Source organism: Podarcis bocagei (genome assembly GCF_964188305.1).
Source record: "Podarcis bocagei genome assembly, chromosome: 8".
In the NCBI taxonomy this organism is placed as follows: Eukaryota; Metazoa; Chordata; class Lepidosauria; order Squamata; family Lacertidae; genus Podarcis; species Podarcis bocagei.
The window spans coordinates 7,043,263-7,066,557 of NC_138133.1; the positions used below are offsets into that span (position 1 = coordinate 7,043,263).

The 23,295-nt window shown below is 43.2% G+C and overlaps 1 protein-coding gene across 5 annotated transcripts; it reads left to right on the forward strand.

Moving 5' to 3' along the window:
• The first annotated feature begins 129 nt into the window (after positions 1-129).
• Positions 130-23,099, forward strand: DZANK1 (double zinc ribbon and ankyrin repeat domains 1). Of its 5 annotated transcripts, none has more exons than XM_081206401.1 (17): positions 130-215; positions 1,034-1,157; positions 2,419-2,572; positions 4,225-4,342; positions 6,558-6,654; positions 7,526-7,650; positions 7,998-8,111; positions 8,272-8,364; positions 9,505-9,724; positions 10,536-10,639; positions 12,273-12,347; positions 14,084-14,180; positions 16,239-16,348; positions 17,658-17,742; positions 18,520-18,643; positions 19,685-19,759; positions 22,198-23,099. In XM_081206401.1, exons 2-17 carry the CDS (start codon positions 1,049-1,051, stop codon positions 22,352-22,354), a joined length of 1,857 nt encoding a protein of 618 aa, XP_081062527.1. In that variant the 5' UTR covers positions 130-215; positions 1,034-1,048; the 3' UTR covers positions 22,355-23,099. The 5 variants fall into 5 exon arrangements, with proteins under 5 accessions (XP_081062527.1, XP_081062525.1, XP_081062526.1 ...); XM_081206399.1 differs by lacking the exon at positions 130-215 and adding an exon at positions 222-345; XM_081206400.1 differs by lacking the exon at positions 130-215 and adding an exon at positions 222-345 and having other exon boundaries at positions 16,254-16,348.
• The last annotated feature ends 196 nt before the right edge of the window (positions 23,100-23,295 follow it).

Here is a 23,295-nt window from a genome sequence, read left to right on the forward strand (position 1 = left end):
GAGCGGCTGCGGTTGCCGGGGCGACGAGGTCGGTGACGTCAACAGAAAGCGGCCGTCGGGGGGGCGGGGCTGGCGTGAAAGAGCGGCTGCGGTTGCCGGGGCGACGGGGTCGGTGACGTCAACAGAAAGCGCCCGTCGAGGGCGTGGCTGGCGGGAAAGAGAGGCTGCGGTTGCCGTGGCGACGGACGAGGCTTGGGCCCGGAGCGAGGCCGCCGGTGAGTGTCGCCTGAGGGGCGGCTGGGGCTGCCTCGTTCGCCGGGGGGAAGGGCGGTGGCTCCGGGGCTCTTCCGTTGCACCTGGTGGTTCTTCCCGATGACGAGGACCGTAATAGATACAGGACGAAGGGTGATGCTTGGTTTTCTATCTCCCAGTTTCCTCCAGGGAAAACAATGATGAAATTGGTTTGTGGTGGTTGTTTTTTTAAAGCTTACTGAAAACAGGATAATCACGATCAAATTCTGAGGCTCAGACAGCATAAAATGGTTCCAGCGATATTTTTGAGGTCTAAAACTAAAGGGGGGCAAGTGAGCCCACTGAATGAGGGACTCCTAGAGCAGGTGTGGAGAACCTCTGGCCCTCCAGATGTTACTGAACTACAACTCCCATCAACCCTGGCCATTGAGCATGCTCGCTGGGGGTGATGGGAATTGTAGTTCATTAGCATCTGGAGGGCCAAAAAGTTCCTATCACCTGTTGTAGAGCCTAGATCCAGGTGACCTATCTCATTGACTCAGCAAGTGCGCCTCAGACAGTGCCACTGAGCTTCCCTGGAAGATACTGGCATGCAAACAGACTTTAAAGGATCCCAAGAGGAGAAGTTTACAGCAATCCTTCTGCAATTCATAGCATGCACAGTTGAGATCATAACCATTTCTATTTAGATAGAATTACTGTAAATCCCACTGGCTACAGTGGGCTTACTGTCGGGTAAGTATGAATAGGATTGCAGCCTCAGTCTTGGAGTGGATGTACATATGTATTACTTATTGCATTGTTGTGTTCAAAATAATAATATTTTGCTTTGTTCCAATAGACCTTGAGGGGGAAAATGACTGCTGGATCCATCTTAGTGCCTCAAATTATACCACTACGATTGCCAACACCAGGCAAAGCTAAACATGAAATAGATACAAATACACTTATAGAGATCAAATCAGGTATTTGCAACAGCTCAGAATGCATGCTATATGTTTCATTTTATATGGGCGACACACATACTGCTGGTCTTTCCGTTTCACTTCATAAGTGATTTCATCTTGTAAAAAGGAAGACACTTTAAAACAGAGGTGGCGAACCTCTGGGCCAGAGATGATACACAGCCCTCCAGGCCTCTCTAAATGGACTTTAGGGTACTACCAACACCACACTTCTCCCTAGATCACACTTCATTCCAGCTCTGCCCCAAATCCTTCTGGGCGAGAAGGTTGCATGTTCTTGAACTGTGATAATGCCTCTTGTTTGTCCTGGATGGAGAGAGGTGTGCATAGGAGTGTGAATGAATGAATAAATGAATGAATAAATGAATGTAACCTGATGTACAAAGGTAAGAATCACACCTGTTGGCTCTTGTCCAACCCACTACAGGCATTTTTATCTGGGACAGCATAAAAACAGTGGTTAGAGGTACTGTTTTGGGGGGACAGGAGGCAGGCAGGTGTGGAGGACTCCCTGGTCCTGAATGGGGAAACTGTGGCCCTGAAGGAGCAGGTGCGCAGCCTGGGAGTCATTTTGGACTCACAGCTGTCCATAGAGGTGCAGGTCAATTCTGTGTCTAGGGCAGCTGTCTACAAGCTCCATCTGGTACACAGGCTGAGACCCTATCTGCCTGCAGACTGTCGCACCAGAGTGAGGCATGCTCTGGTTATCTCTTTGGACTACTGCAACGCCCTCTATGTGGGGCTACCTTTGAAGGTTGCAACTTACAGTTACTAATATTTGGGAAAGCTTGCTTCCAGGCTGTACAAATACTGTACAGTGGTACCTCAGGTTTCATACGCTTCAGGTTACATACGCTTCAGGTTACACACTCCGCTAACCCAGAAATAGTGCTTCAGGTTAAGAACTTTGCTTCAGGATAAGAACAGAAATCGTGTTCCTGCGGCGCAGCGGCAGCAGGAGGCCCCATTAGCTAAATTGGTGCTTCAGGTTAAGAACAGTTTCAGGTTAAGAACGAACCTCCGGAACAAATTAAGTACTTAACCCGAGGTACCACTGTATAGATTGCGGCTGAATACTGTGTGCATTTTTATGTACAGAGAAAAATGTATTCATGATCTTTAAGGGGGGAGATAGACATCTGCTCGCAGGAAGTCTATTCTTGTAATTTAAATTTGTGGGGTGTTTTTTTTAAAGGAATATTTTTATATAGAAATTATTGTTTGTGTGGAGAAGCGATAACATCCTTTTTTCATCTTTCAGATACCCCTGATGTCACCATATATTATACTATTGATGGAAGTAAACCACAGCTCTGTAGGAAACTTAATTACAGAGATCATAATACTTTTAAGTATAATGGACCAATCACATTACCAGATGGGAAAATAACAATTAAGGCACTGGCAGTTACAAAGTAAGTGTTATCACTATGTAATCCAGCTTTTAAACAAAGGCAGATTTCGGTGTGTGTGTGTGTGTGTGTGTGTGTGTGTGTGTGTTGATGGGCAATTATTATTTTTTGTATCATCTTTGATATATAACAAATATAGGTGAAATACTACTCTGTGTTATCATCTAAAGCTAAACTAGATATGACTATAATTGCATTAACACCACTGAAGCATACATTTTTTAAAATGTAAATAGCAACCAAGGAGAAGCCTGAACAGTCTAGGGGTAAAGGAAGTTTAACTTTTCTTTTCCACTGTCTCAACACAAATCCCCTCTCAAAAGCTGGTATGTACATTTTGAAGCAGTTCTTTGCTGACACTGTAACGCTGCCTGCCCTTTTAGAAATTTTGTGGCCCAAAGGCTCCCTTGCTTGAAGTCTGGATAGGCAAATACCAAGTATCACTCCTCCCCGATATACAATAGTGTTTTCTCTTTGGTTAAGAAGAGCCCAAGACAAGATTCCTCCAACTCACACCTCTTCCCTATCTAGACAAAGGAATTATTTCCCCAAGCACAACTCTCTGAAGCTTTTCTGCCTCATGCTGCTCCAGGTCTCCACTCCATTAGCTGGTTCTCCTGCCTTCTATTTTATCCTCACAACAGCCCTGTGGTTAGGCTGTGCGATAGTGACTGGCCCAAAGTCTCCCCAGACCTAGTCCAACACTGTGATGCTGAAGGTTTACTGGTCACTGTAGGTCACTCTAAATGTTTATCTCCCATGAGGTTGCTCTAGCAATACATGCCCAAGATTTGGGCAAACAGGGAATCAGGAGACGTTGGGCTGGCTCTTCCTCCCCAAAGTGACTGGAGAAAGTCTGTAAGTTTCCCCATCTCCAGAATAAGAGACTAAAGTACTAGTGAGAGGTTGGGGTCATGAGTTGCACTTGAGGGTGCCATCCACAAGGTAGAATTATACAGAGGCTTTGTAACCGTGCCAAATGCAAAGAGCAGCTTCAGCAAATAGATTTCTGTTAGGACCATGATAGAGATCAAAAGAGGTAAAGTTTCATGAGATTGAAGCATAGAATCACAGAACTGTAGAATTGTACAGCTGGAAGCGACCCCGAGAATCGTCTAGTCCAGGCATCCCCAACCTTCAGCCCTCCAGATGTTTTGGCCTACAACTCCCATGATCCCTAGATAACAGGCCCAGTGGTCAGGATGATGGGAATTGTAGTCCAAAACATCTGGAGGGCCGAAGGTTGGGGATGCCTGGACTCTAGTCCAGCCTCCATCAATGCGAGAATATATATCTCCATGTGGAAATTTCTACTGTTGTTTCTGTTACGTATTGGTTGGATGTTATTTTATGTTATTGTTTATTTTATGGATTGGTTTTGGTTTAGTTTAACTTTGATTATTGTTACCTGCATTGAGGAGTCTCTTTGAGGACTTAAAGGCAAGATAAAAAAAAATTTAATTAAGTAATAAAGTTGAAATATATTTAATCCTTATTTACCTATTATTTTCCTACTGTGTTAGAACACAGACAACATGAGACCCGCAAAGCCAAATTCTTATACATTTACCAGAGGCAGCAAAAAGAAGAGAATCCCTTATATGAGACACAAATTATGAGGCCTGATCTAGAGTTTTTTGATTCTTAACTTACAGAGACGGCAGAGAGAGTACCGTTGTAACAAAAGTATTTATAGTAGAATATGTAACTCCCAACGTACATGTACCTGATGAAGATGAGAATGAGAATTTCCTGGAAGATCTCATCAGTCAGGCAAGTTATAAAAATGTTAAATCTACTGAAAAGTGTTATGAATCATTAATGCTGTTAAATATGAAGGTCTTGCAGCATAATAGGTCTTGTTGCTGGGGAGATCTATGAGGAATGTTTCAGAAAACATTGAGGTACTGGAAACAAAAAGTAGAATTCAACGTCACGCTAACACAGTTGTTCCATCAGCATGACCATTTTTGTTTGCCAAATGGAACAACCTCCCCTTTCCTTCTCTCAAGTTCTGTTCTGGGGGTTCTCCTGACCCTCCAGAGTGGATTTGTGGGAGAAGAGAGAAAGAAAGCCCCATTGTACCAGCAGGAGTTCTTCCATTGGCTTCCACTAGTGCACTGGGTTAGTTGGATCTAACTCAAAGTAGCTCAGGTTTATACAGGGGAAGCATCTATTTAAGTAAGTCATCAGAACCCTCATGGAGCAAGTTCATGGTCAAATAAGGCTTCTTCCATTCCTGCTGCAACTTAGGGAACAACAGTGGCTTAATAATCCATGTTCTTCCTGTCTGCCTGGGGTGTCACAAAAAGTGGAGAGATATTGAGCATCTGCAGAAGTTATTCCCTCCACCCCCAACCCCTATTCATGCATACCTGGTGGTCTCCATTCATATTGGAGGGGTCACAAGTTGTGCAAGCCTGTTATAATGTACAAAGGGAGATAGGTAAAAGGTGAAGGACCTCAGGAGGGTTAATTCCAGTCAAAAGTGACTGGGGTGTGGTGCGCTCATCTTGCTTCAGGCCAAGGGAGCCAGCGTTGTCCACAGACAGTTTTCTGACGAGTACCAGAGCGCACGGAAACGCCATTTACCTTCCCGCCACAGCGGTACCTATTTATCTACTTGCGCTGGTGTGCTTTCAAACTGTTAGGTTTGCAGAAGTTGGGAGAGAGAAACGGGAGCTCACCTTGTTGCAGGGATTCGAACCACCGACCTTCCAATTGGCAAACCCAGGAGCTTCAGTGGTTTAGTCCACAGTGCCACCCGTGTCTCCCTACAAAGGAATATAGAAAGCTGCCTTACATTAAATAAGAATCATTGGTTCATTTAGCTTAGTATTGTCGGCACCAACGGGCTCATATGGCCATGGGTATCATAGAATTGTAGAGATGGAAGGGACCCCAAGGATCATGTAGTCCAGCCCTCTGCAATGGAGAGATCAACTAATGGTTGAAGATGTGGTGGAAAGGGGGAGAAAGGATTTTAGTAAGACTTAGAAAAATAAATACAGTGGCGCCTCGCAAGACGAAAAGAATCCGTTCTGTGATTCTCTTCGTCTAGCGGTTTTTTCGTCTTGCAAAGCAAGCCCATTGACGGATTAGCGGATTAGCACTTTTAGCAGCTTTTAGCGGCTTATTTGCTGATCGGATCAGCTGATAAGCGGCTTAGCGGCTTAGAAAAAGGGGGGGAAGGAAAAAAACCCAGCAGGAACTCGCAAGACATTGTCGTCTTGCGAAGCAAGCCCATAGGAGATTTGTTTTGCGAAGCACCTCCAAAACGGAAAACTCTTTCGTCTAGCGGGTTTTCCGTCTTGCGAGGCATTCGTCTTGCGGGGCACCACTGTAGGAGATACAAGAAGAGAGAGAATTATTGCCCCTTTTTGGACACCAAAGAAATGGGCAAGGAGCCAAGGGAGATAATCAGCCAAGAACTCATATGCTTCAGGAATAGCAGGGGCCAGGAAATGCAAAGAGAAAAGGGGAAACAAGACTCCAAAGAGAATTTCTGGATGAAAGGCTCCAAAGGGAAAAGAAAAGAAAAGAAAAAGAAATATTCTGGCATGCTGAATGTAAACTATACATTTGTCTTGGCCTCTGGTTTATCTCCATCCCTAATCAAATTATGGCTCTGAAATAAAAAATGGGTGGAATCCTGAAATGTCTCTGGATTGTAGAGTGTACCTAGATAATACAAAGATTAAGTGGAACATTTCATTCCATGCATGAGATGTTGTAGCAATTTATGCCAACAGATGCAGGGATTATGTTGTTTCTAGATAGCAGTAGAGGCCAACAATGTGTAGGGTGTCCACAGATGCAGACATAACCTGTCACTTGCTACCTTGCCCCATTCATAATTCCCTCCTTCATTCCTACCCCAAGGCCTATTACAAAAGCAGGCTGATAAGAGTTCTTTCAGAATGGTTAGAGCATGTGTAACAGACCAAAATATGTATATGGGATTATAAATCAGAATCTTTTTTCTTAGGAGATGGAAGATGAATTGTCTCATTTGAATCTAAGAAAGAAAGAAGCAAGTGCTGAAAGCAGATTCCATTTGCCTGATGTAGCACTGGAATTACAAGGTACTGTATTGTTAAATCCAGAATTGAGAGAACTGCAAAAAGGTCACTGGTTCAAAGAATTTGAACTGGCAGCACATGAGCTTTATGGATAACTTCCTGAACCCATTCTTTTCTGTACTCAAAGTTACTCTCTTGGATATTACCACTTTAATTTTGTATCAAAATGACCAGTGAAACTGGCAGTTCTGTAAATTTGACCTTGTGCAACTTTATCACTCCAGTTGTCAGTAAGCTTTAGGCTACCAGTTTACCAGTTTAGCATACTTATGCAAAGCATACAACCGCCTCCTCTGCGTTTTGTATTGCGTGCAAACGTGGTCCATATGGAATAACACCAGTGGACCAGTTCTTTATTATATGCCTAGTACACTTTTTGAATCATTGAACAGACTTTCAAGATACAGCAGTGCCTCGCAAGATGAAATTCGTTCCGCGAGTCTTTTTGTCTTGCGATGTTTTTCGTCTTGCGAAGCATGGTCCGTCGCAACTGCGCCTCTTCAAGCGGCTTTAAGAAGAAAGCGCAAGACGTTTTCGTCTTGCGAAGCAAGCCCATAGGGAAATTCGTCTAGCAAAGCAACGCAAAACCGAAAAACCCTTTCGTCTAGCGAGTTTTTCGTCTTGCGGGGCACCACTGTAATAATATAAATAGGGGTTAAAATAACAATAGTCTAAACTATGGGGCAGCACCTATATGTTATTATTTCCATGTATGTATTTTGTTATGTGTGAATTTGTCATTGATTTAACTCTTTTCTAATTTATTTCATTCCAGAACATGCTTTAGATGCGTTTTACACAGTTAGTCAAGGTTAACATTCTTTTGAAGTGTGATATTGAAAAATAATGAAATGAAATGTGTGCGTAATTTTAGGCTTGCCAAAAGAAAAATCATTTGTGCCCTCACAAATCATTGGAACACATCTGTTGAAAAATTACTTGAATACCTCAAGTGATGGAGAAAAGTCTAATTCTGCCACATGGATGCCTCGATCTCAGGTAATGAAAGTGGCTAGTTGGGTCAAAGGCATGTTAAGTGTTTGCACTGGCTTGTATAAAGAAGTAGTGTTAGAAAGGATTTGCAGATCTCGACTTTTTCTTAGTGGACACACAGATTTGCCCCAACCATGTCTCCAGTGTTTCCATTGCCACCAGTGTCAGTTCTTGCCACCATTGTCACTACAACACCAGGAATTAATTTCCTAGTATTTTCATAGATATGCTGAAACAGTAAAGTCTTGAGTGTGGTTGGCTGCTGTTGACGGTTCTTCCCTTTCAAAGTTTGAGGATTATTGTCCTGGTTTGGCAAGAAGATGGGTACAAATGTGTCTGTTATTTTCCTACAGATGGAATTGTGCAACAAATGCCAGACTATGGTGCCAAGGAACTCACCAACATGTATTGTATGTGAAGCTCTGATGACGCCACGGCTGCAAGAACAAGCCAGCATCCGCCAAAAGGTAGCTCAGAGTGGATGTAAAAATAAAAGATTTCTTTATAGAAACAGTTTCTTTTTTGGGGGGGGGGGTCTGCTGTAGCAGTGAGAACATAATACCTGATATATTCCCACATTGCTTGACACTTACATTTACTGAAATGTGCTTGTTCTATAATCCATAGGGCAAAGTAGTCTACTGTGTGTGCGGAGCAGGAAATCCAATTTGCATTACGCAGTGTGTGGTCTGTGGGATCCAATTTCCAGAAGCGCAAATGGTAAGGAAATTTCCGCGCAAAATAATCACACACAAGCAATCTGAGAGGCCCAGGACCACTTGACAAGTTTCTCAGTCATCTGGTTCAAGTGAGATGCCATTAAATATTTTACAGATTACTTGCTGTATAATTTGCATAATAGAATGAAAGCCTTAGTATCAAAACCAGGTCTGCTGCATAAATAAGACTGCCAGTACACAGAACTGCATTTCATTTGGGTGCCTACAAATCACTTTCTAGTGCTTTGTATCCCTTATCAGTAGCTCAAGGGAAGTCAAGCAGACAATTGCACAATCCTATACATATCTAAGTTCTACTGGGTTCAGTGGGGCTTTCTGCCTGAAATGGCTGCTTCTGACCAGCAAATTCCAAGCAAGAAAGAAAGTCGGCAAACTCCGGCTGTTCGGATATCTGAATCAGCCACTTGTATAGCAAGGTTTGGATATACTTTTTTGGATTCAGGTAACTAAGTTTTCAGAGAATGTGTGTTACGATAGTGGGACCAGCATGTAATAAAGGCTGAAGAGGAATTTTCTATGTGCCTTAGGCTGAAAATGAAAATGAGTCTGCTTTAAAATAAGCCAGTATATTGCACTTTGTTATAGCCTATGACTAAAATAAATAACAGTGAACAACTATAAGCCATTTATGATGCACATCTATTTAGACTACAGTGGTACCTCAGGTTACATACGCTTCAGGTTACATACACTTCAGGTTACAGACTCCGCTAACCTAGAAATAGTGCTTCAGGTTAAGAACTTTGCTTCAGGATGAGAACAGAAATTGTGCTCTGGCGGTGCAGCAGCAACAGGTGGCCCCCCATTAGCTAAAGTGGTGCTTCAGGTTAAGAACAGTTTCAGGTTAAGAACAGACCTCCGGAACGAATTAAGTACTTAACCCGAAGTACCACTGTACAATACTGATGAGACAGTATCTGCAGGAGGCACCCCTGCATTTTGAACCCTCAAAATGGTGAGTGTAAATGTATGTTCAGACCACCGGATCAGATAGAGAATGTCAGAGTTCCTTCAGAAAACATTTTAATTTATTTAGGGAAAATATATTGGTGGGATTTTTTGTGTGTATCTGATAAGCTGTGTCAGCCTTTTTACCTATAATACAACCTATCTTTAACAGAGCAACAGCTTACAGACCAGGCAGCAATCAGTCATTTCATTGCCACCATCAATACCTAATTTGCTAGAGAAAAAAGAGCAAGGAACTCAAACCATTGGCTTGTACTACCCATCCATCAAATTTCTAGAGAAGAAAGAAAGTGAGCTCCTTTCTCAAAAGGAAAAATCGAATGAGACAAATTATCACAAACCTCTGCTCACAGCCATCAGTCCTGGAAGAGGTAAAAAGATGCTATTCAGAATGAATCCGTCATAAAACAGCCCTTGGGTTTCTCCTACTCCTAGACTCCTTTGCAGATGAAGAACTTGAGTCATTGTGCTTACAGCAACTTTCAGCTATCCTTTTGTACTATGTTCAGTTTTTTATGCAGGTTCTTAGATTTTGATGCCAGTATGTTCTGCTGTATTTTTGATATGTGATTGATTTTGATTGGGGGATTTTAATTATCGTATACTGCCCAATTAACCATACCCTCTGGGGGATTCACTATTTATTTTTAAAGGTGATTTGTTACCCACCTTGGAGAAAATATTTTTAATGAAGGGAAAATAAATGTTTAAAGATAAAATAAATAACAAGGTTTTCAATCTGGCTGCTTAGGGGAAGTAGGGAGGGAGGGGAGATCTGGTCCAATAAGTTCCTGGAAAATGGAGACAGGATTCCCCTCTCTGCTGTTTGTGTTCATCAGGGCCATTATATGCAGTCCCACTTTCAATACTGTTTGTCCCTGCAAAAGTTTCAGGGCAGTCATACGGCTTCATTTCCAATCAGTGCATGTTCCGCTGCCTTCCTAATGAAATATTGTTGTTTCTTTGTCTCATTTTTGTTGCCCACCCACCCAAGCAATAGTGTAATAACATTGGGGAAGCATCGCAGAACTAATAAAATGAAATGATTTGTGGATGGTCCAATATGGATCCACCACTGTTGTGTTTATGACATGTTGTAGAAATCACCTGCAAGAGCCACCAGTTTTTCTTGAGCTACTCTGTAACACCAGTGATATGTTCAGTCTATTTTCCTTCATTCAGGTTACTGGAGGAAGCAACTAGATCATGTTTGTGCACACCTCAGAAGTTACACGCAAAACAATCTGGAGTTCAGGACTTTGATTGGAGAGCCTCAAATGGGGAAGGTAAGAGAAAGAAGGGACCCTTTATGGCTCTAATCTTTCTCCTGTGATGCTGATGCATAAAGGGAATTAGGGTAGTGATTTAAGGCAAGAGGTGAGATGACTCTTGGCTTTTTTAAAATAAATAGAGGCTTGCTGAGAAGAAGGGAGACAGTCCTTTTTTCCATGCAACTGGTGAGAGAAGTTAGTATCTGGATTTGTTCTATATCACTTTCTCAGTGAGAATGAGGAGGTCGAGGTTAGGATGGATATCCTTTTCTCTGGCAACATTTTCTATAGATTTATAAATTCCTTGAGTCTTCAGTTTTATAAATTAGCTGGCCAGTTTTAAGCCTCTTGCTGACTCAAGCAGTCTGCATTATGTAGTATTCTTTTCATCAGACTGAAGAGAGGCCAAACTCTGGAGGTGCAAAAGATGCTTGAAGAGAGAGACTGTTTACAAATGTTTATACACTAATGCTAGAAGCCTCCAAGCCTAGATGGGACATAATGGAAACCTGATGGAATGGGAAGAACCAGTGGGGCACAGTTTTGTCTCTGGGTATCCACTTCGTGGGAAGGACGTATCGGAGGTGGTGTCTCTCTGTGTGTCAAAGAGAGCATTGAGTCCAGCAAGCTAGAAATCCCCAAAGAGGCAGACTCGTCCACAGAATCACTGTGGGTGATAATACTGGGCTCCAAGAGTATGTTAGTATTGGGAGCATGCTGTCATCTCCCTGATCAAAATGATCAGGGAGACCTTGAGATGGAGAAGGTTAATAATCAAGCCAGTTGTAAGAGTTAATGATAAAAGGGTTGATGGTAATGGGGGGCTCAGTGGTCCACTTGGCTGGGGTCATGCCTGTTTTGGATGGGATCACACTCTCCATTCTCCTGTGAGGGTTGGGTTTGCCATTAGAACGTACTACTGAGCCTGGTGTTGCTCCTGGGTGCCTTGGTTTTAGGTCTGGCTGATTCAACAACTGCACTGCTACTGAAAGATAGACCCTAGATACCTTGGTTTAACCAGAGGATATTACTGCAGTGCACTCCACTTGGAGCTGTTTTTTAAAATAGGTCAGGAACTTTGGCAGGTGCAAAATGTTCCTGCTTGCCTCTTGGTGGGCTTGAGTCAGCATAATCATATAGCACCTATTTTTGGCAGCCAGTTTCTGCACCCAATACAAGGTGCTGGTTTTGACCTTCCAAACCAAAAATGACCAGGTCCTGATAAGTTCTTTGAAGTACCCTTTTCTTCCCTGCCTGTCAGCCATTTGAACCTCCACGTTAAAAAGAAGTAGAGCCCTTCATATTCCATCTTGTGTTGAGACCACAGTAGCCTCTGCAAGAAGCAGGGCCTTTTCCATTACAGCTCTGACATTGTGGAATACTTTCTGCAGGTGGTGTTTGGGTCCCCTCCTTGGTATCTTCTTGCCAACTGGTCAAGGCTCATCTCAAAACGCTTTGTACTGCTGATTTATTTTTCTTACTGGTATTCCGCTTTTCAACTAAGATTTTAACTGGTTTTCTATATAACTTAGCTGTATTGTACACTGATTTGAAAAATCTTTTTTGAAAGTAGCGTGTGTAAGGATCATAGCTATTTTTATTTTTAAAAGTTGAAAAGAAAACTTAATGACATTTTTTCCTTCTATAGCTTATTTCTGCTACAGTCCACAAGGACAGCTATCAAGTCAGTCTCCAGATAAATTATGCACTTGCTATAAATAAGGTCAGTGTGGAAATCAAAGCTGATAAAAATGAGAAGGTGCTATAATGAGAATCATTGGTAGTCAGGAGTTAGTAAATCGCAACTTGGCTAATCAAGGCTCATTGCAGCTCTTTTAAACCAGTGGTATTCCAAATATCTACCTTTAGGGAAATCTTTCTTCAACACTGAGGAATCTGTGTGCAGCTGCCTTAGAGCATTTTACATTAGGGGTGACCCTCCAGAAGTGGTTTTTTTCTATCTATCCTCCCACCTTTTTTGTAACTATATGTTAGACAGGCTTATTCCCTTTCCTTAGCTTTACACATGTGCAGAAATGAGGTCACATTCTCAGAGAAAAAGCATGCCTGTATTACCAGAGCTAGATGACTGGAGGATCAGTTTCTACTTTCTATCTAATCTGAGGCTGAGGTTTTCCTACACAAACATTCTTGACACGTTCTTAATACAGTCTGGGTAAGCAGATTCTCCTAACAAATATGCTTTCTAATATATTGCCCATCTGATCTTCCTTTATATATTCTTCCAAAATAACACTTTATCCTTCCTTCTTATATTGCCACCAAAATCATAGTCTGTATCCAGGAGTGGGATAGGTCTGTAATGGTTCGTGCTTTTCAGGATTGTTCCCAGATTACTGTATAATCACTATATGCACTTTCCCCAACATTAGGCACTCTACATTACTATTACTTCACTGAATTTTTTTGGTCAATCTAAGTGCCATTAATCCATTAAATTCCTGGAAGAATTCTCCACTTAGCCCATCTGGACATGGGTCCTTTTTTATTCCTTGGTCTTTTTCACTTAAAATAGAAAAATCTAATCTATATCACTGTTGTCTTGTGGTCTTAGGGATTCTACTGCTATTCATATACCGTATTTTTCGCTCTATAACACGCACCCGACCATAACACGCACATAGTTTTTAGAGGAGGAAAATCCGTAGGCATGCCACCCGTAGGCATTCCCTCCATAACACGCACAGACATTTCCCCTTACTTTTTAGGAGGAAAAAAGTGAGTGTCATGGTGCAAAAAATACGGTAACTTGTTTTATCTACTTCCAAGGGTTCTTTTTATTTTTATAGCTTCAGGTAACAACCCATACACTGATTGTTGTCATGCTTGAATTGAGAGTTTGATTAAGGATTAGTCCACACAGATTAATATGAGCAGGTATTGTACTTGTGGATGCTCCTCAAAAGTTTGTTCATTCTTCCCTTGCGCTGTGAATAAAACAAACCAGAGACTGAACCTAGGCTCATGGTTTGTTTCCTCATAGCCATGAGTGGGCTTGTATTCTGTTTTCTTCCTTACACACCATGAGTTATAACCAAGATTTGCTCTTGGCTTACCACTTTTGGTTTGTTCAAAGGAAACAAACCATGAGCCCAGGTTGGATAACTCAACAAGCCAAGACTGTTGAGGAGTGTTGCAGAACATTGAGCGTGGTGCACCAGCATGGTGCTCATTCGAATTAAACCATTGTTCGTCTTTAAACTGTTATTTAAATTTTTATGCAACATGCAAATTGCACCTAAGATTATTCCCAACACTTGCTGTAGCTACACATCATAGAACAGTGGTATGCAGATTGACTTTCAGAGAAGCTTATCTGCCATAACAGATCTTCTCACCAATAAAGTTTGCAATACAGTTTACAACCACTGTGTTGAATTATAGCTTATGTTGGTATGGCAAAGGTTGTCATATAATATACTGTTTATGCTTCTCCAGGATATTTTGACCAATAAACCACTGACATTTGGCTATCACGAACTGAGCCCCAGCAAAGCAGGAAGAGCTGGATTATATGAAAGTCAAGCCGGTCTGGGTGAGCATTCTGGTGTGATTTGGTTCAAATGCTATCCTTGTTTTGTACATTTTCAAACAGTGACTTGTACCCAGAAAAGTATGTACTACTTAACACATCTGAAAATTAAACCTTAAAGAATTGCCAATGCAATTCTGGGCTGCATCAATAGGAGTATAGCATCTAGATCAAGGGAAGTAATAGTGCCACTGTATTCTGCTCTGGTCAGACCTCACCTGGAGTACTGTGTCCAGTTCTGGGCTCCACAGTTCAAGAAGGACACTGACAAACTGGAACGTGTCCAGAGGAGGGCAACCAAAATGGTCAAAGGCCTGGAAACGATGCCTTATGAGGAACGGCTAAGGGAGCTGGGCATGTTTAGCCTGGAGAAGAGGAGGTTAAGGGGTGATATGATAGCCATGTTCAAATATATAAAAGGATGTCATATAGAAGAGGGAGAAAGGTTGTTTTCTGCTGCTCCAGAGAAGCGGACACGGAGCAATGGATCCAAACTACAAGAAAGAAGATTCCACCTAAACATTAGGAAGAACTTCCTGACAGTAAGAGCTGTTTGACAGTGGAATTTGCTGCCAAGGAGTGTGGTGGAGTCTCCTACTTTGGAGGTCTTTAAGCAGAGGCTTGACAACCATATGTCAGGAGTGCTCTGATGGTGTTTCCTGCTTGGCAGGGGGTTGGACTCGATGGCCCTTGTGGTCTCTTCCAACTCTATGATTCTAAGTAGATCCCAAGCGCATGGTATTTCCAAGGACCCTTCACTGCTCTCAGCACCTTTGCACTCTGCAGAGCCAGGGATCTTTGAGGATGGTCCACCCTCAGATGGGTTTCCAGATGGCTCTGGGGGATTTTCCAGCTAATATGACTGACGCTCCTGTCGAAGCCCTCACCAACCTCTGGAACACCCAAATGGCTTGGGCCATTGACACAATCTCCTCTGAGCGCCCTCTCCTGCTTTGTGGAGCCGATTTGGCTTCCTGATATACTCCAGAGCTTAGGGTGAGGAAAGAAGCTGGGAGACAGCTCAAACGCAAGTGGAGAAAAACTCCAGTTGAATGCATTCAAACTCTTGTGAGGGCTCATCCTGGAGCCTACCTAGTGGCAGAGAAGGCAGCAAAGGTGGCTTACTTGGCTGCCTCCATTGCATCCTTGTTGTGCTCTCCAACAGAGCTTTTCCAGGTAGTGTGAGTCTGGCCCGAAAGAGGTGGTGGAACCAATGGTAGCTCACTGTGACTTGTGACTTGTTTGCAAAGCATTTTGAGGACAAAATCGCTTGCATCCACCGGGACCTTGACTCAGTTATTACAGCAGATGAGTCTCAAGGCATGTCAAGAGGGTGGCAGCAGAATGGGCATTTTTTGCAGTGGCTCCCTGCTTATGGAACGAGGGAGGCTGGCCTGTTGCCTTCGTTGCATATCTTTAAGTGCCAGGCAAAACCATTCCTCTTCTCCCAGGCCTTTGGCTATCAGTTATAGCAACTCCTTCCAGTAGCACCTTAAAGACCAACTAACTTAGTTGGTCTTTAAGGTGCTACTGGAAGGAATTTTTTTATTTTGACTATGGCAGACCAACACGGCTACCTATCTGTAGTTATAGCAACTCAACACAATGACCCCATGGGGCTTTGCCTTGTAATTCACCTGATGCCTGATGCTTCCATCTCAGATGCTGGTCTCTTTGATAGTGGAAATGTAGCCTGCTGCTATATCTCAGGCTGTGAGGTACAGACCGAGAGCCAAAAGAGGTGGCACACACACCTCTTGCCTAGGTTTCTTGGTGTGGAGGGGAAAGGCGCTTCCATCAAGAGCTTCAGGTATTCACTGACCTGAAAAAGAGAATTTGATCAGCAGCAAAGTCAGAAAGCCATACATCTTTAAAAAGAAGGAAAACGTCCCAGGCATCTCAGTGCAAATACCGGAAGATATTCTTGGGGAGAAGACTGCAGGATTTGTTAAGAATATTGCAATAAACAAAAAACTTTTGTTAATCAGCTCATGCTGCTGTTAGGTGGGGCTTCTATGTTATTTTGCTATACTATGGGGCATCACTTGAATATCATTGTAGCTTTCTCTATTTTAGCCCAAGAAGAGAGTCAAAGAGTACCAAGCCCCAGCGAGAAAGTCAAAAGGATGATGAAAACAGGGACATGTCTAGAAAAAGAAGACAAGCTCACTGTATGTATGTGCTCTTAGTATGGCGGTTAACATCTCTGTAGGGATGCTGCAGCATAAGCAGTGTTAGTACCAAGCTGGTTTTAAAAATGAATCTTTTCTGGAAAGTATTATTTCAGGTGGGGAAAGCACAGCAAATATTATTACTTCCATTGCCTTTTCCCTTCCTCCTACTTCTGCTCTGAGGAGGGCATTTCCTTTTTTGTCTTGGTAGCCAGAGCAATCCCACAGAGAGAGCATGTAGAGCAGGTGCATGCCTGGTCAAGGCCATGCAGTATATCCCTGGCCTTGGCACCAAAGTGGGTGGGTGGCGGAAATATTGGACAAGAGCTATTGGGTCATGCTTCCATCCTGTCACAAGTGGGTCATCAGCTGGCCTGCCATGCACTCCAGTATCACTTTTGTCCGTGCAAACGGAACTGTTTACAGTGGTACCTCGGGTTACATACGCTTCAGGTTACATACGCTTCAGCTTACAGACTTCGCTAACCCAGAAATAGTACCTCGGGCTAAGTACTTTGCTTCAGGATGAGAACAGAAATCGTGCTCTGGCGGCGCAGCAGCAGCAGGAGGCCCCATTAGCTAAAGTGATGCTTCAGGTTAAGAACAGTTTCAGGTTAAGTACAGCCCTCTGGAACGAATTAAGTACTTAACCCGAGGTACCACTGTATACAAATCCTGGGAATTTGCATACTTGACTTAGAGGTCAAGTACCATGTGGCTTGTCCCTTTTCCTCACACTTGTTGCGTGCCTGCAGATGTTCCTTCTGAACAGGGCTTCCCTCAAGGTCATATGCACACTCTTGGCAACATGGCTCTGGGGAAAGATGCCTTCCAAAGCGAAACAAATCTGTTGTGAAACTGGGGCTGATGTCTCTCCAATATGTAGCCAGTGGTGATTTTCAGTGGGATGTCTCACCTCTCTGTTAGGAGCAAGGCTGGTTTGCTCCAATGAGCTCATCATTTTCCTCTTGACTGAGTTCCCGGGGATGATTTGTGTGGTTGACTTACGTCACAATTCTGGCACCACAAACCCATCCTGACGTCTATTATCCAGAACTGACCTTACCAGCAAGCAAGCAATGTATAGCTCCATTCTGCCTGCCCTGTCACCTGACTTGGGGTTGCGATCACCTAGAAAAGGGTTTATATACTGATGGAGGGCGTGCAGCCATTGTTTGGTCAGTGTGGTATTCTTTGAAATATAGCATTTCTGCCAGTAGCCCAGGGTGGTGGTGTAGGGAGGCACCTCTTGCACATGGAACACCCTCTCCAGGAGCTGAATGGCTGTTTTGCTTCTGCATTTTTCTAGACTGAATCTAGGCAGTTGCTGAAGGAAGTGGGTCCAAAAGGCCAAGGGCGACCTTTCGTTGTAGAACAACTGATTGACGAGGCAAGTTTCAGTAGTGTGGCATTCTGAAGCATTCTGTTCAACTATTAGGAATACATTTGTTTCTTTTTTTAAAATAACATTTCCCCAAAAGAAAATCAAACTATCCAATAGATCTATACCACAAAGGTACCTAAATTGTCGATACGTAGTTCTTTATGCTACTCACTTAACAGGTATAAGCTTGAATAGGTGATCCACTTAGAATTCTTCCTCTGTAGGTACACGTTTCCCTGGCATATGTTAGTCAAACAGTTCAGACAAGTTACAGTATCTGCATGTGGTAAAGGGGATGTGGGATGAGAGCTGGTGAGCTCGGCCTTGTTCCTCTCCCCGCTTCCTGCGTGTGAATCGTCAGCAAGTCCTGCTTTTATAGCCACTACTTATTATGCACAATCCTCGTTTCCTCCAGTTTAGTAAACGTGTGTGGATGTGTGAACCACATTGCCAGGATTCAGCCATCAAAAACAGTGTCTGGGCAGAAATTGCTTAAATGTCCGGAAATCCCTGTTGGCAGCGTAGATTTTGCGAATTTCCTTAAAAGTAGCTCAAAAAGTTCTCTTTTTTTTTTTTGAGATCTTGCAAAAAAAAAAAAAGTCAACAACTTTTTAAAAATATGGCAACCCTAGTATATATATTCTAATAGTTGTAATTTTGCTTAACATTAACCAGATCTTCCTGTAATTCAAATACCATTTGAGCAATGTGTAATGTGCAGTACTTTAAAAGAGGGAAGGAAGGGAGGTATGTTTGATTCTCTACTTTTCCCACACACTCCAGGGAGCTGACCCCAACTGCACCAACAGCAAGGATCAACCTGCTTTAACGCTGGCTGTGCTGAACAGGCATCATGAAGTTATTCCCATTCTCGTGCAGAAAGGTGCCAACGTGGACCATCAGTCAAGACCGTACGTCAGCCTTCTGCATTCTGATTAACTGGTCTGATTGTTTATGCTTATTTTGTTTATGCTTATTTAGGAAGAACTTCCTGACAGTAAGAGCTGTTCGACAGTGGAATTTGCTGCCAAGGAGTGTGGTGGAGTCTCCTTCTTTGGAGGTCTTTAAGCAGAGGCTTGACAACCATATGTCAGGAGTGCTCTGATGGTGTTTCCTGCTTGGCAGGGGGTTGGACTCGATGGCCCTTGTGGTCTCTTCCAACTCTATGATTCTATGATTCTATTTGGAAATGGAAGCTGTTAACATACAGAATGAACTCGAATACTTTTTAGCGGGAAGAAACTCCAATGACAATCCTTCTTGTTACATATTTTTACATGGCTGTTTATTTGTATATATGTTAAAATTTTATATATGGATGTTTTATGGTGGCCTATATTTGTAATACCTGATAAAGGTTTGGTGAAGTAACTCTGAATACAAGGGGGAAATCTAAATGGCATTTTTACATGCCTATATAGTTCACACGGCTTGCACTGCTGCCTGAAGCAGTCAACAGGTTGTTTGAAATATGCCATACCAATGTGCAGCCATTCTCACAATGCACAGTTATCCTCTCCCACCCCCTTTTAAACATTTAATCTCACATGGAAATGTGTATTTTGTATGGAAGCTGCACAGTCACACTGAATGCTGCAGATGGGACACAGAACGATCAAAATGTCAGTTCCAAGCCATCTGACCAGGGGGGAAATGAACTTCTCTGGTATGCAGCCATATTGCATATTGGTTTTTGTTCTTATTTTGTGTGTTTATACATTGTTATTATTATGTTGTGAACTCAGATGAAGTGTGGTATACAAATTTAACTAATAAATAATAATAAGTGCCTGTAGTTAATTAAAAGCAGGTTCCCATTTTATATGTTATGATTTAAAGGTGAGTTCTTACTGCTACTTGTCATTTGTGATGGCTGGAAGCAAGCCGGCCTCACAGTTGGCAGCCTAGGTTTCTTACACCTTGTCCCCTTTCCTCGCTCTGCTTTTACACAGGCTTAACAATACAGCTCTACATGAAGCAGTCTTGCTTGGATTGGAAGGATGGGGATGCATGGGTGCTTTGCTAGGGTAAGTACGGAGAAACCTTGGCTTAAAAAAGGGGTGCTGAGTGCATCCAGCACCTACTTCTTCTCAGGATAAGTATAGAGTTGACATAGTATCATTGGATGAAGGGACCCTGCGATGTTAGTTCCCCCTGCAATGTTAGTTCTAGTAATTCAGCCCCGTTCTTCTAACAGATACATCATTATAAAATAAATTTTAACTGGTTGTCCACAGTCCACCCACACTGAGGCCATGTTATTGTGATACACTACAGCTGCAGGTTTACATCTTCTCTGACAATGGTAGCAGGAGTAGTGGGATTGAGTGGCACAGCAGTCTGGGACCCCCGAGTTGGCGGTGGATTCCAGTTGTGCCATCTGCCTGCATTGCAAGGAGAAGCTGAGCAGGGAACAGTTCCAGAGACTACGCCAAGAGCAGCCTTAAAGTATACCTTTAAAGAGCCAGTGTGGTGTAGTGGTTAAGAGCAGTGGACTCGTAATCTGGTGAGCCAGGTTCGCTTCCCTGCTCCTCCACATGCAGCTGCTGGGTGACCTTGGGCTAGTCACACTTCTTTGAAGTCTCTCAGCCTCACCTCACAGAGTGTTTGTTGTGGGGGAGGAAGGGAAAGGAGATTGTTAGCCGCTTTGAGACTCCTTAAAGGTAAAGGCACCCCTGACCATTAGGTCCAGTTGTGGCCAACTCTGGGGTTGCGGCGCTCATCTCGCTTTATTGGCCGAGGGAGCCGGCGTACAGCATTATTGGCCAGCATGACTAAGCCGCTTCTGGTGAACCAGAGCAGCGCACGGAAACACCATTTACCTTCCCACCAGAGCGGTACCTATTTATCTACTTGCACTTTGATGTGCTTTTGAACTGCTAGGTTGGCAGGAGCAGGGACCGAGCAACGGGAGCTCACCCCATCACGGGGATTTGAACCGCCGACCTTCTGATCGGCAAGTCCTAGGCTCTGTGCTTTAACCCACAGCGCCACCCGTGTCCCTTAGGGTACTACCTTGAGATTCCTTAGGGTAGTGATAAAGCGGATATCAAATCCAAACTCTTCTTCTACACCTGCACATACGGTAGTAGTTCCTCTTGCTTAGGTAAGAGGCAGAGGCAGAGATGTCAGGCATGAAAAAGGTGTCCAAACAGAGGAAAAGAGAAGCCCCCACTCACTCTCTGCTCACCCCAAGAAGTAGGAGCAGCTTGGGCAGGTGACTGAAGAGGAGGAAGTATGGTCCAGGAAATGAAAGTTTCCAGCACCCAGACCAGCCGCCCCCTCAAATCTTGCTGCTCTGTGTCCAGTGCCACCCAACACCATTGAATCAGTGTCCACAAACAAAACTACTGGTAGGAAACTAATCCCTTTAAGTTTTTTCTCCTTAGCCCACCTCCCTATTTAAAGGCACCTAGAATGCAAGTGCTGGGCCAGTTTGTCTGAAATTTGGAAGCATGCATGCTATGGATGCCACTTTAATGTATGTTGTTTTTAGACCAGTTGCACTCGAAATACTAGTGAAGATTATTTTTTCCCTTTTGCTACCTACCCCACCCCCCAACTCTAAAGGTTGCCCATGTGGGGAAAGCACTGCAGTTATCCTTCTGAAATTTGGCAGGATTCATCCCTTGGGATGGGTCTATGACATGGGTAGGCAAACTAAGGCCCAGAGGCCAGGTGTGATCCAATCGCCTTCTAAATCTGGCTCATGGATGGTCCGGGAATCAGCGTGTTTTTTACATGAGTAGAATGTGTGCTTTTATTTAAAATGCATATCTGGGTTATTTGTGGGACATAGGAATTCGTTCATTATTATTGTTTTTCAAAATACAGTCCGACCCCCCACAAGGTCTGACAGTGGACCGGCTCCCTGCTGAAAAAGTTTGCTGACCCCTGGTCTATGATACCTGCAGATTTAATGAAATTCTTCCTAAAAATAAAAAGACGCTTTTACTTTGTGCTGGAGAGCTTTTAAAGTTTAATTTAAAAAACAATCATGCCAACCCACACCCACAAAACCCCTTATTTCACTGTAATTTGGTAGGTATTGTTTACTCCAGGATGGGGAAAACTCTGCCTGTTGTGAAAAGAAGTATAACTAGTTTTGACTTCCCAGTGGCAAGAAGTGGGAGGGAACAAACCCTCATTTTTCCTGAAGAGGATGCTGCCATGGACCATGAGTCGAATCAATGGGCCTCGCTTCACACCATGGCATGTTGTTTTCTGAAACAGCAAATGAGGCTCCAAAGTTAATTTTGTTGCCCGGGAGCAACCCTAGTATTAACACATTTTTATGTAGTTTTGTTATAACTGCTGACAGCAGTAAGAGCTATTGACATTGTTTGAAACAAGAATCGTGACTTCATTTTCCTGGCACAACAATCTAAGCCCTCCTTCCGGCAAGCGAGAGAAAGGCAGTTGCATTGGGTAGAGGTATCCCTGATAAAAGGTCTTTTTTTCACAGATGTAATGCAAACGTTAAGAAGAAGAATTCCAGAGGGCTGTCAGCCTGTGATTTGGCACTGAAGAGTGGCATTGACAAAATAGTTTCATTGTTTGCTAGAAAGCTAGGAAAGAGGATGTTAGACAAAACTTCCACAACACAGGCAGAGTCCACCTAATGGCTCAGGGCCGCAATACCTCAAGGACCGCCTCTCCCCATATGAACCGAACTGGACCCTGCGATCATCATCTGCAGCCCTTCTTTATGTGCCCCCTCCACAAGAGGTCCAGAGGGTGGCAACATTAGAATGGGCCTTTTCTATGGCAGCTTCGTTTGTGGAATGCTCTCCCCAGGGAGGCTCAACTGGTTCCTGCATTGCATATATTTAGGCACCAGGCAAAACCTTTCCTCTATAACCAGGCCTCTGGTCTTGTATAACTATCTGTGGCCTTTTAGAATCGGGCAGGATGCTTTTAATGTATCCCCCCCCCCCCGATTGCTTTTAAGGTATCAATGTGCCGGGGTGGTGGTGGTTGCAAGTCGTTTTGCCTTGCCTTTGGAAAAATAAAGTTTCTAACAAAACACCTCCACAATAGACAAAATCCCTAAGTAGCATGATTAAACCAACAAACCATGACATCAGACTGAGGTCACCTTGAACATGTTTGATGCCAGCATGCCTTGCTCACCTGAACATCATCACACTTATGGATGACTGCAGGAGATGTGAATGGCCAAAGGCAGGCCTAACCTACTTACTTCCAGGAGGAAATGCAAATGAGAATTAACATGGTACTAGACAAATCCCTGATAATGGACTATATCAATATAATAATTGGATACATACCTGCAACATATCTGTTTAGCATCAGTAGCATGTATGCTAATTCTCTTTTTGATAAAATAAAATTGCATTTGATTTCTCTTGGTTGTCCTTGTTAACTCTTGGAGTGTTAACGTGTGGAGCACGTTCAGGTCTCATTGCCAAAATATCCTCAAAAGGGGTGACAGGGCCACATGTGCTAACTGCATACCTCATAACACTTTATTAGTATTGAATAACTACATTAGGGATCCTATAAATTTCATGGCATTATGTGAGTCCCTAAGAATTTGCAC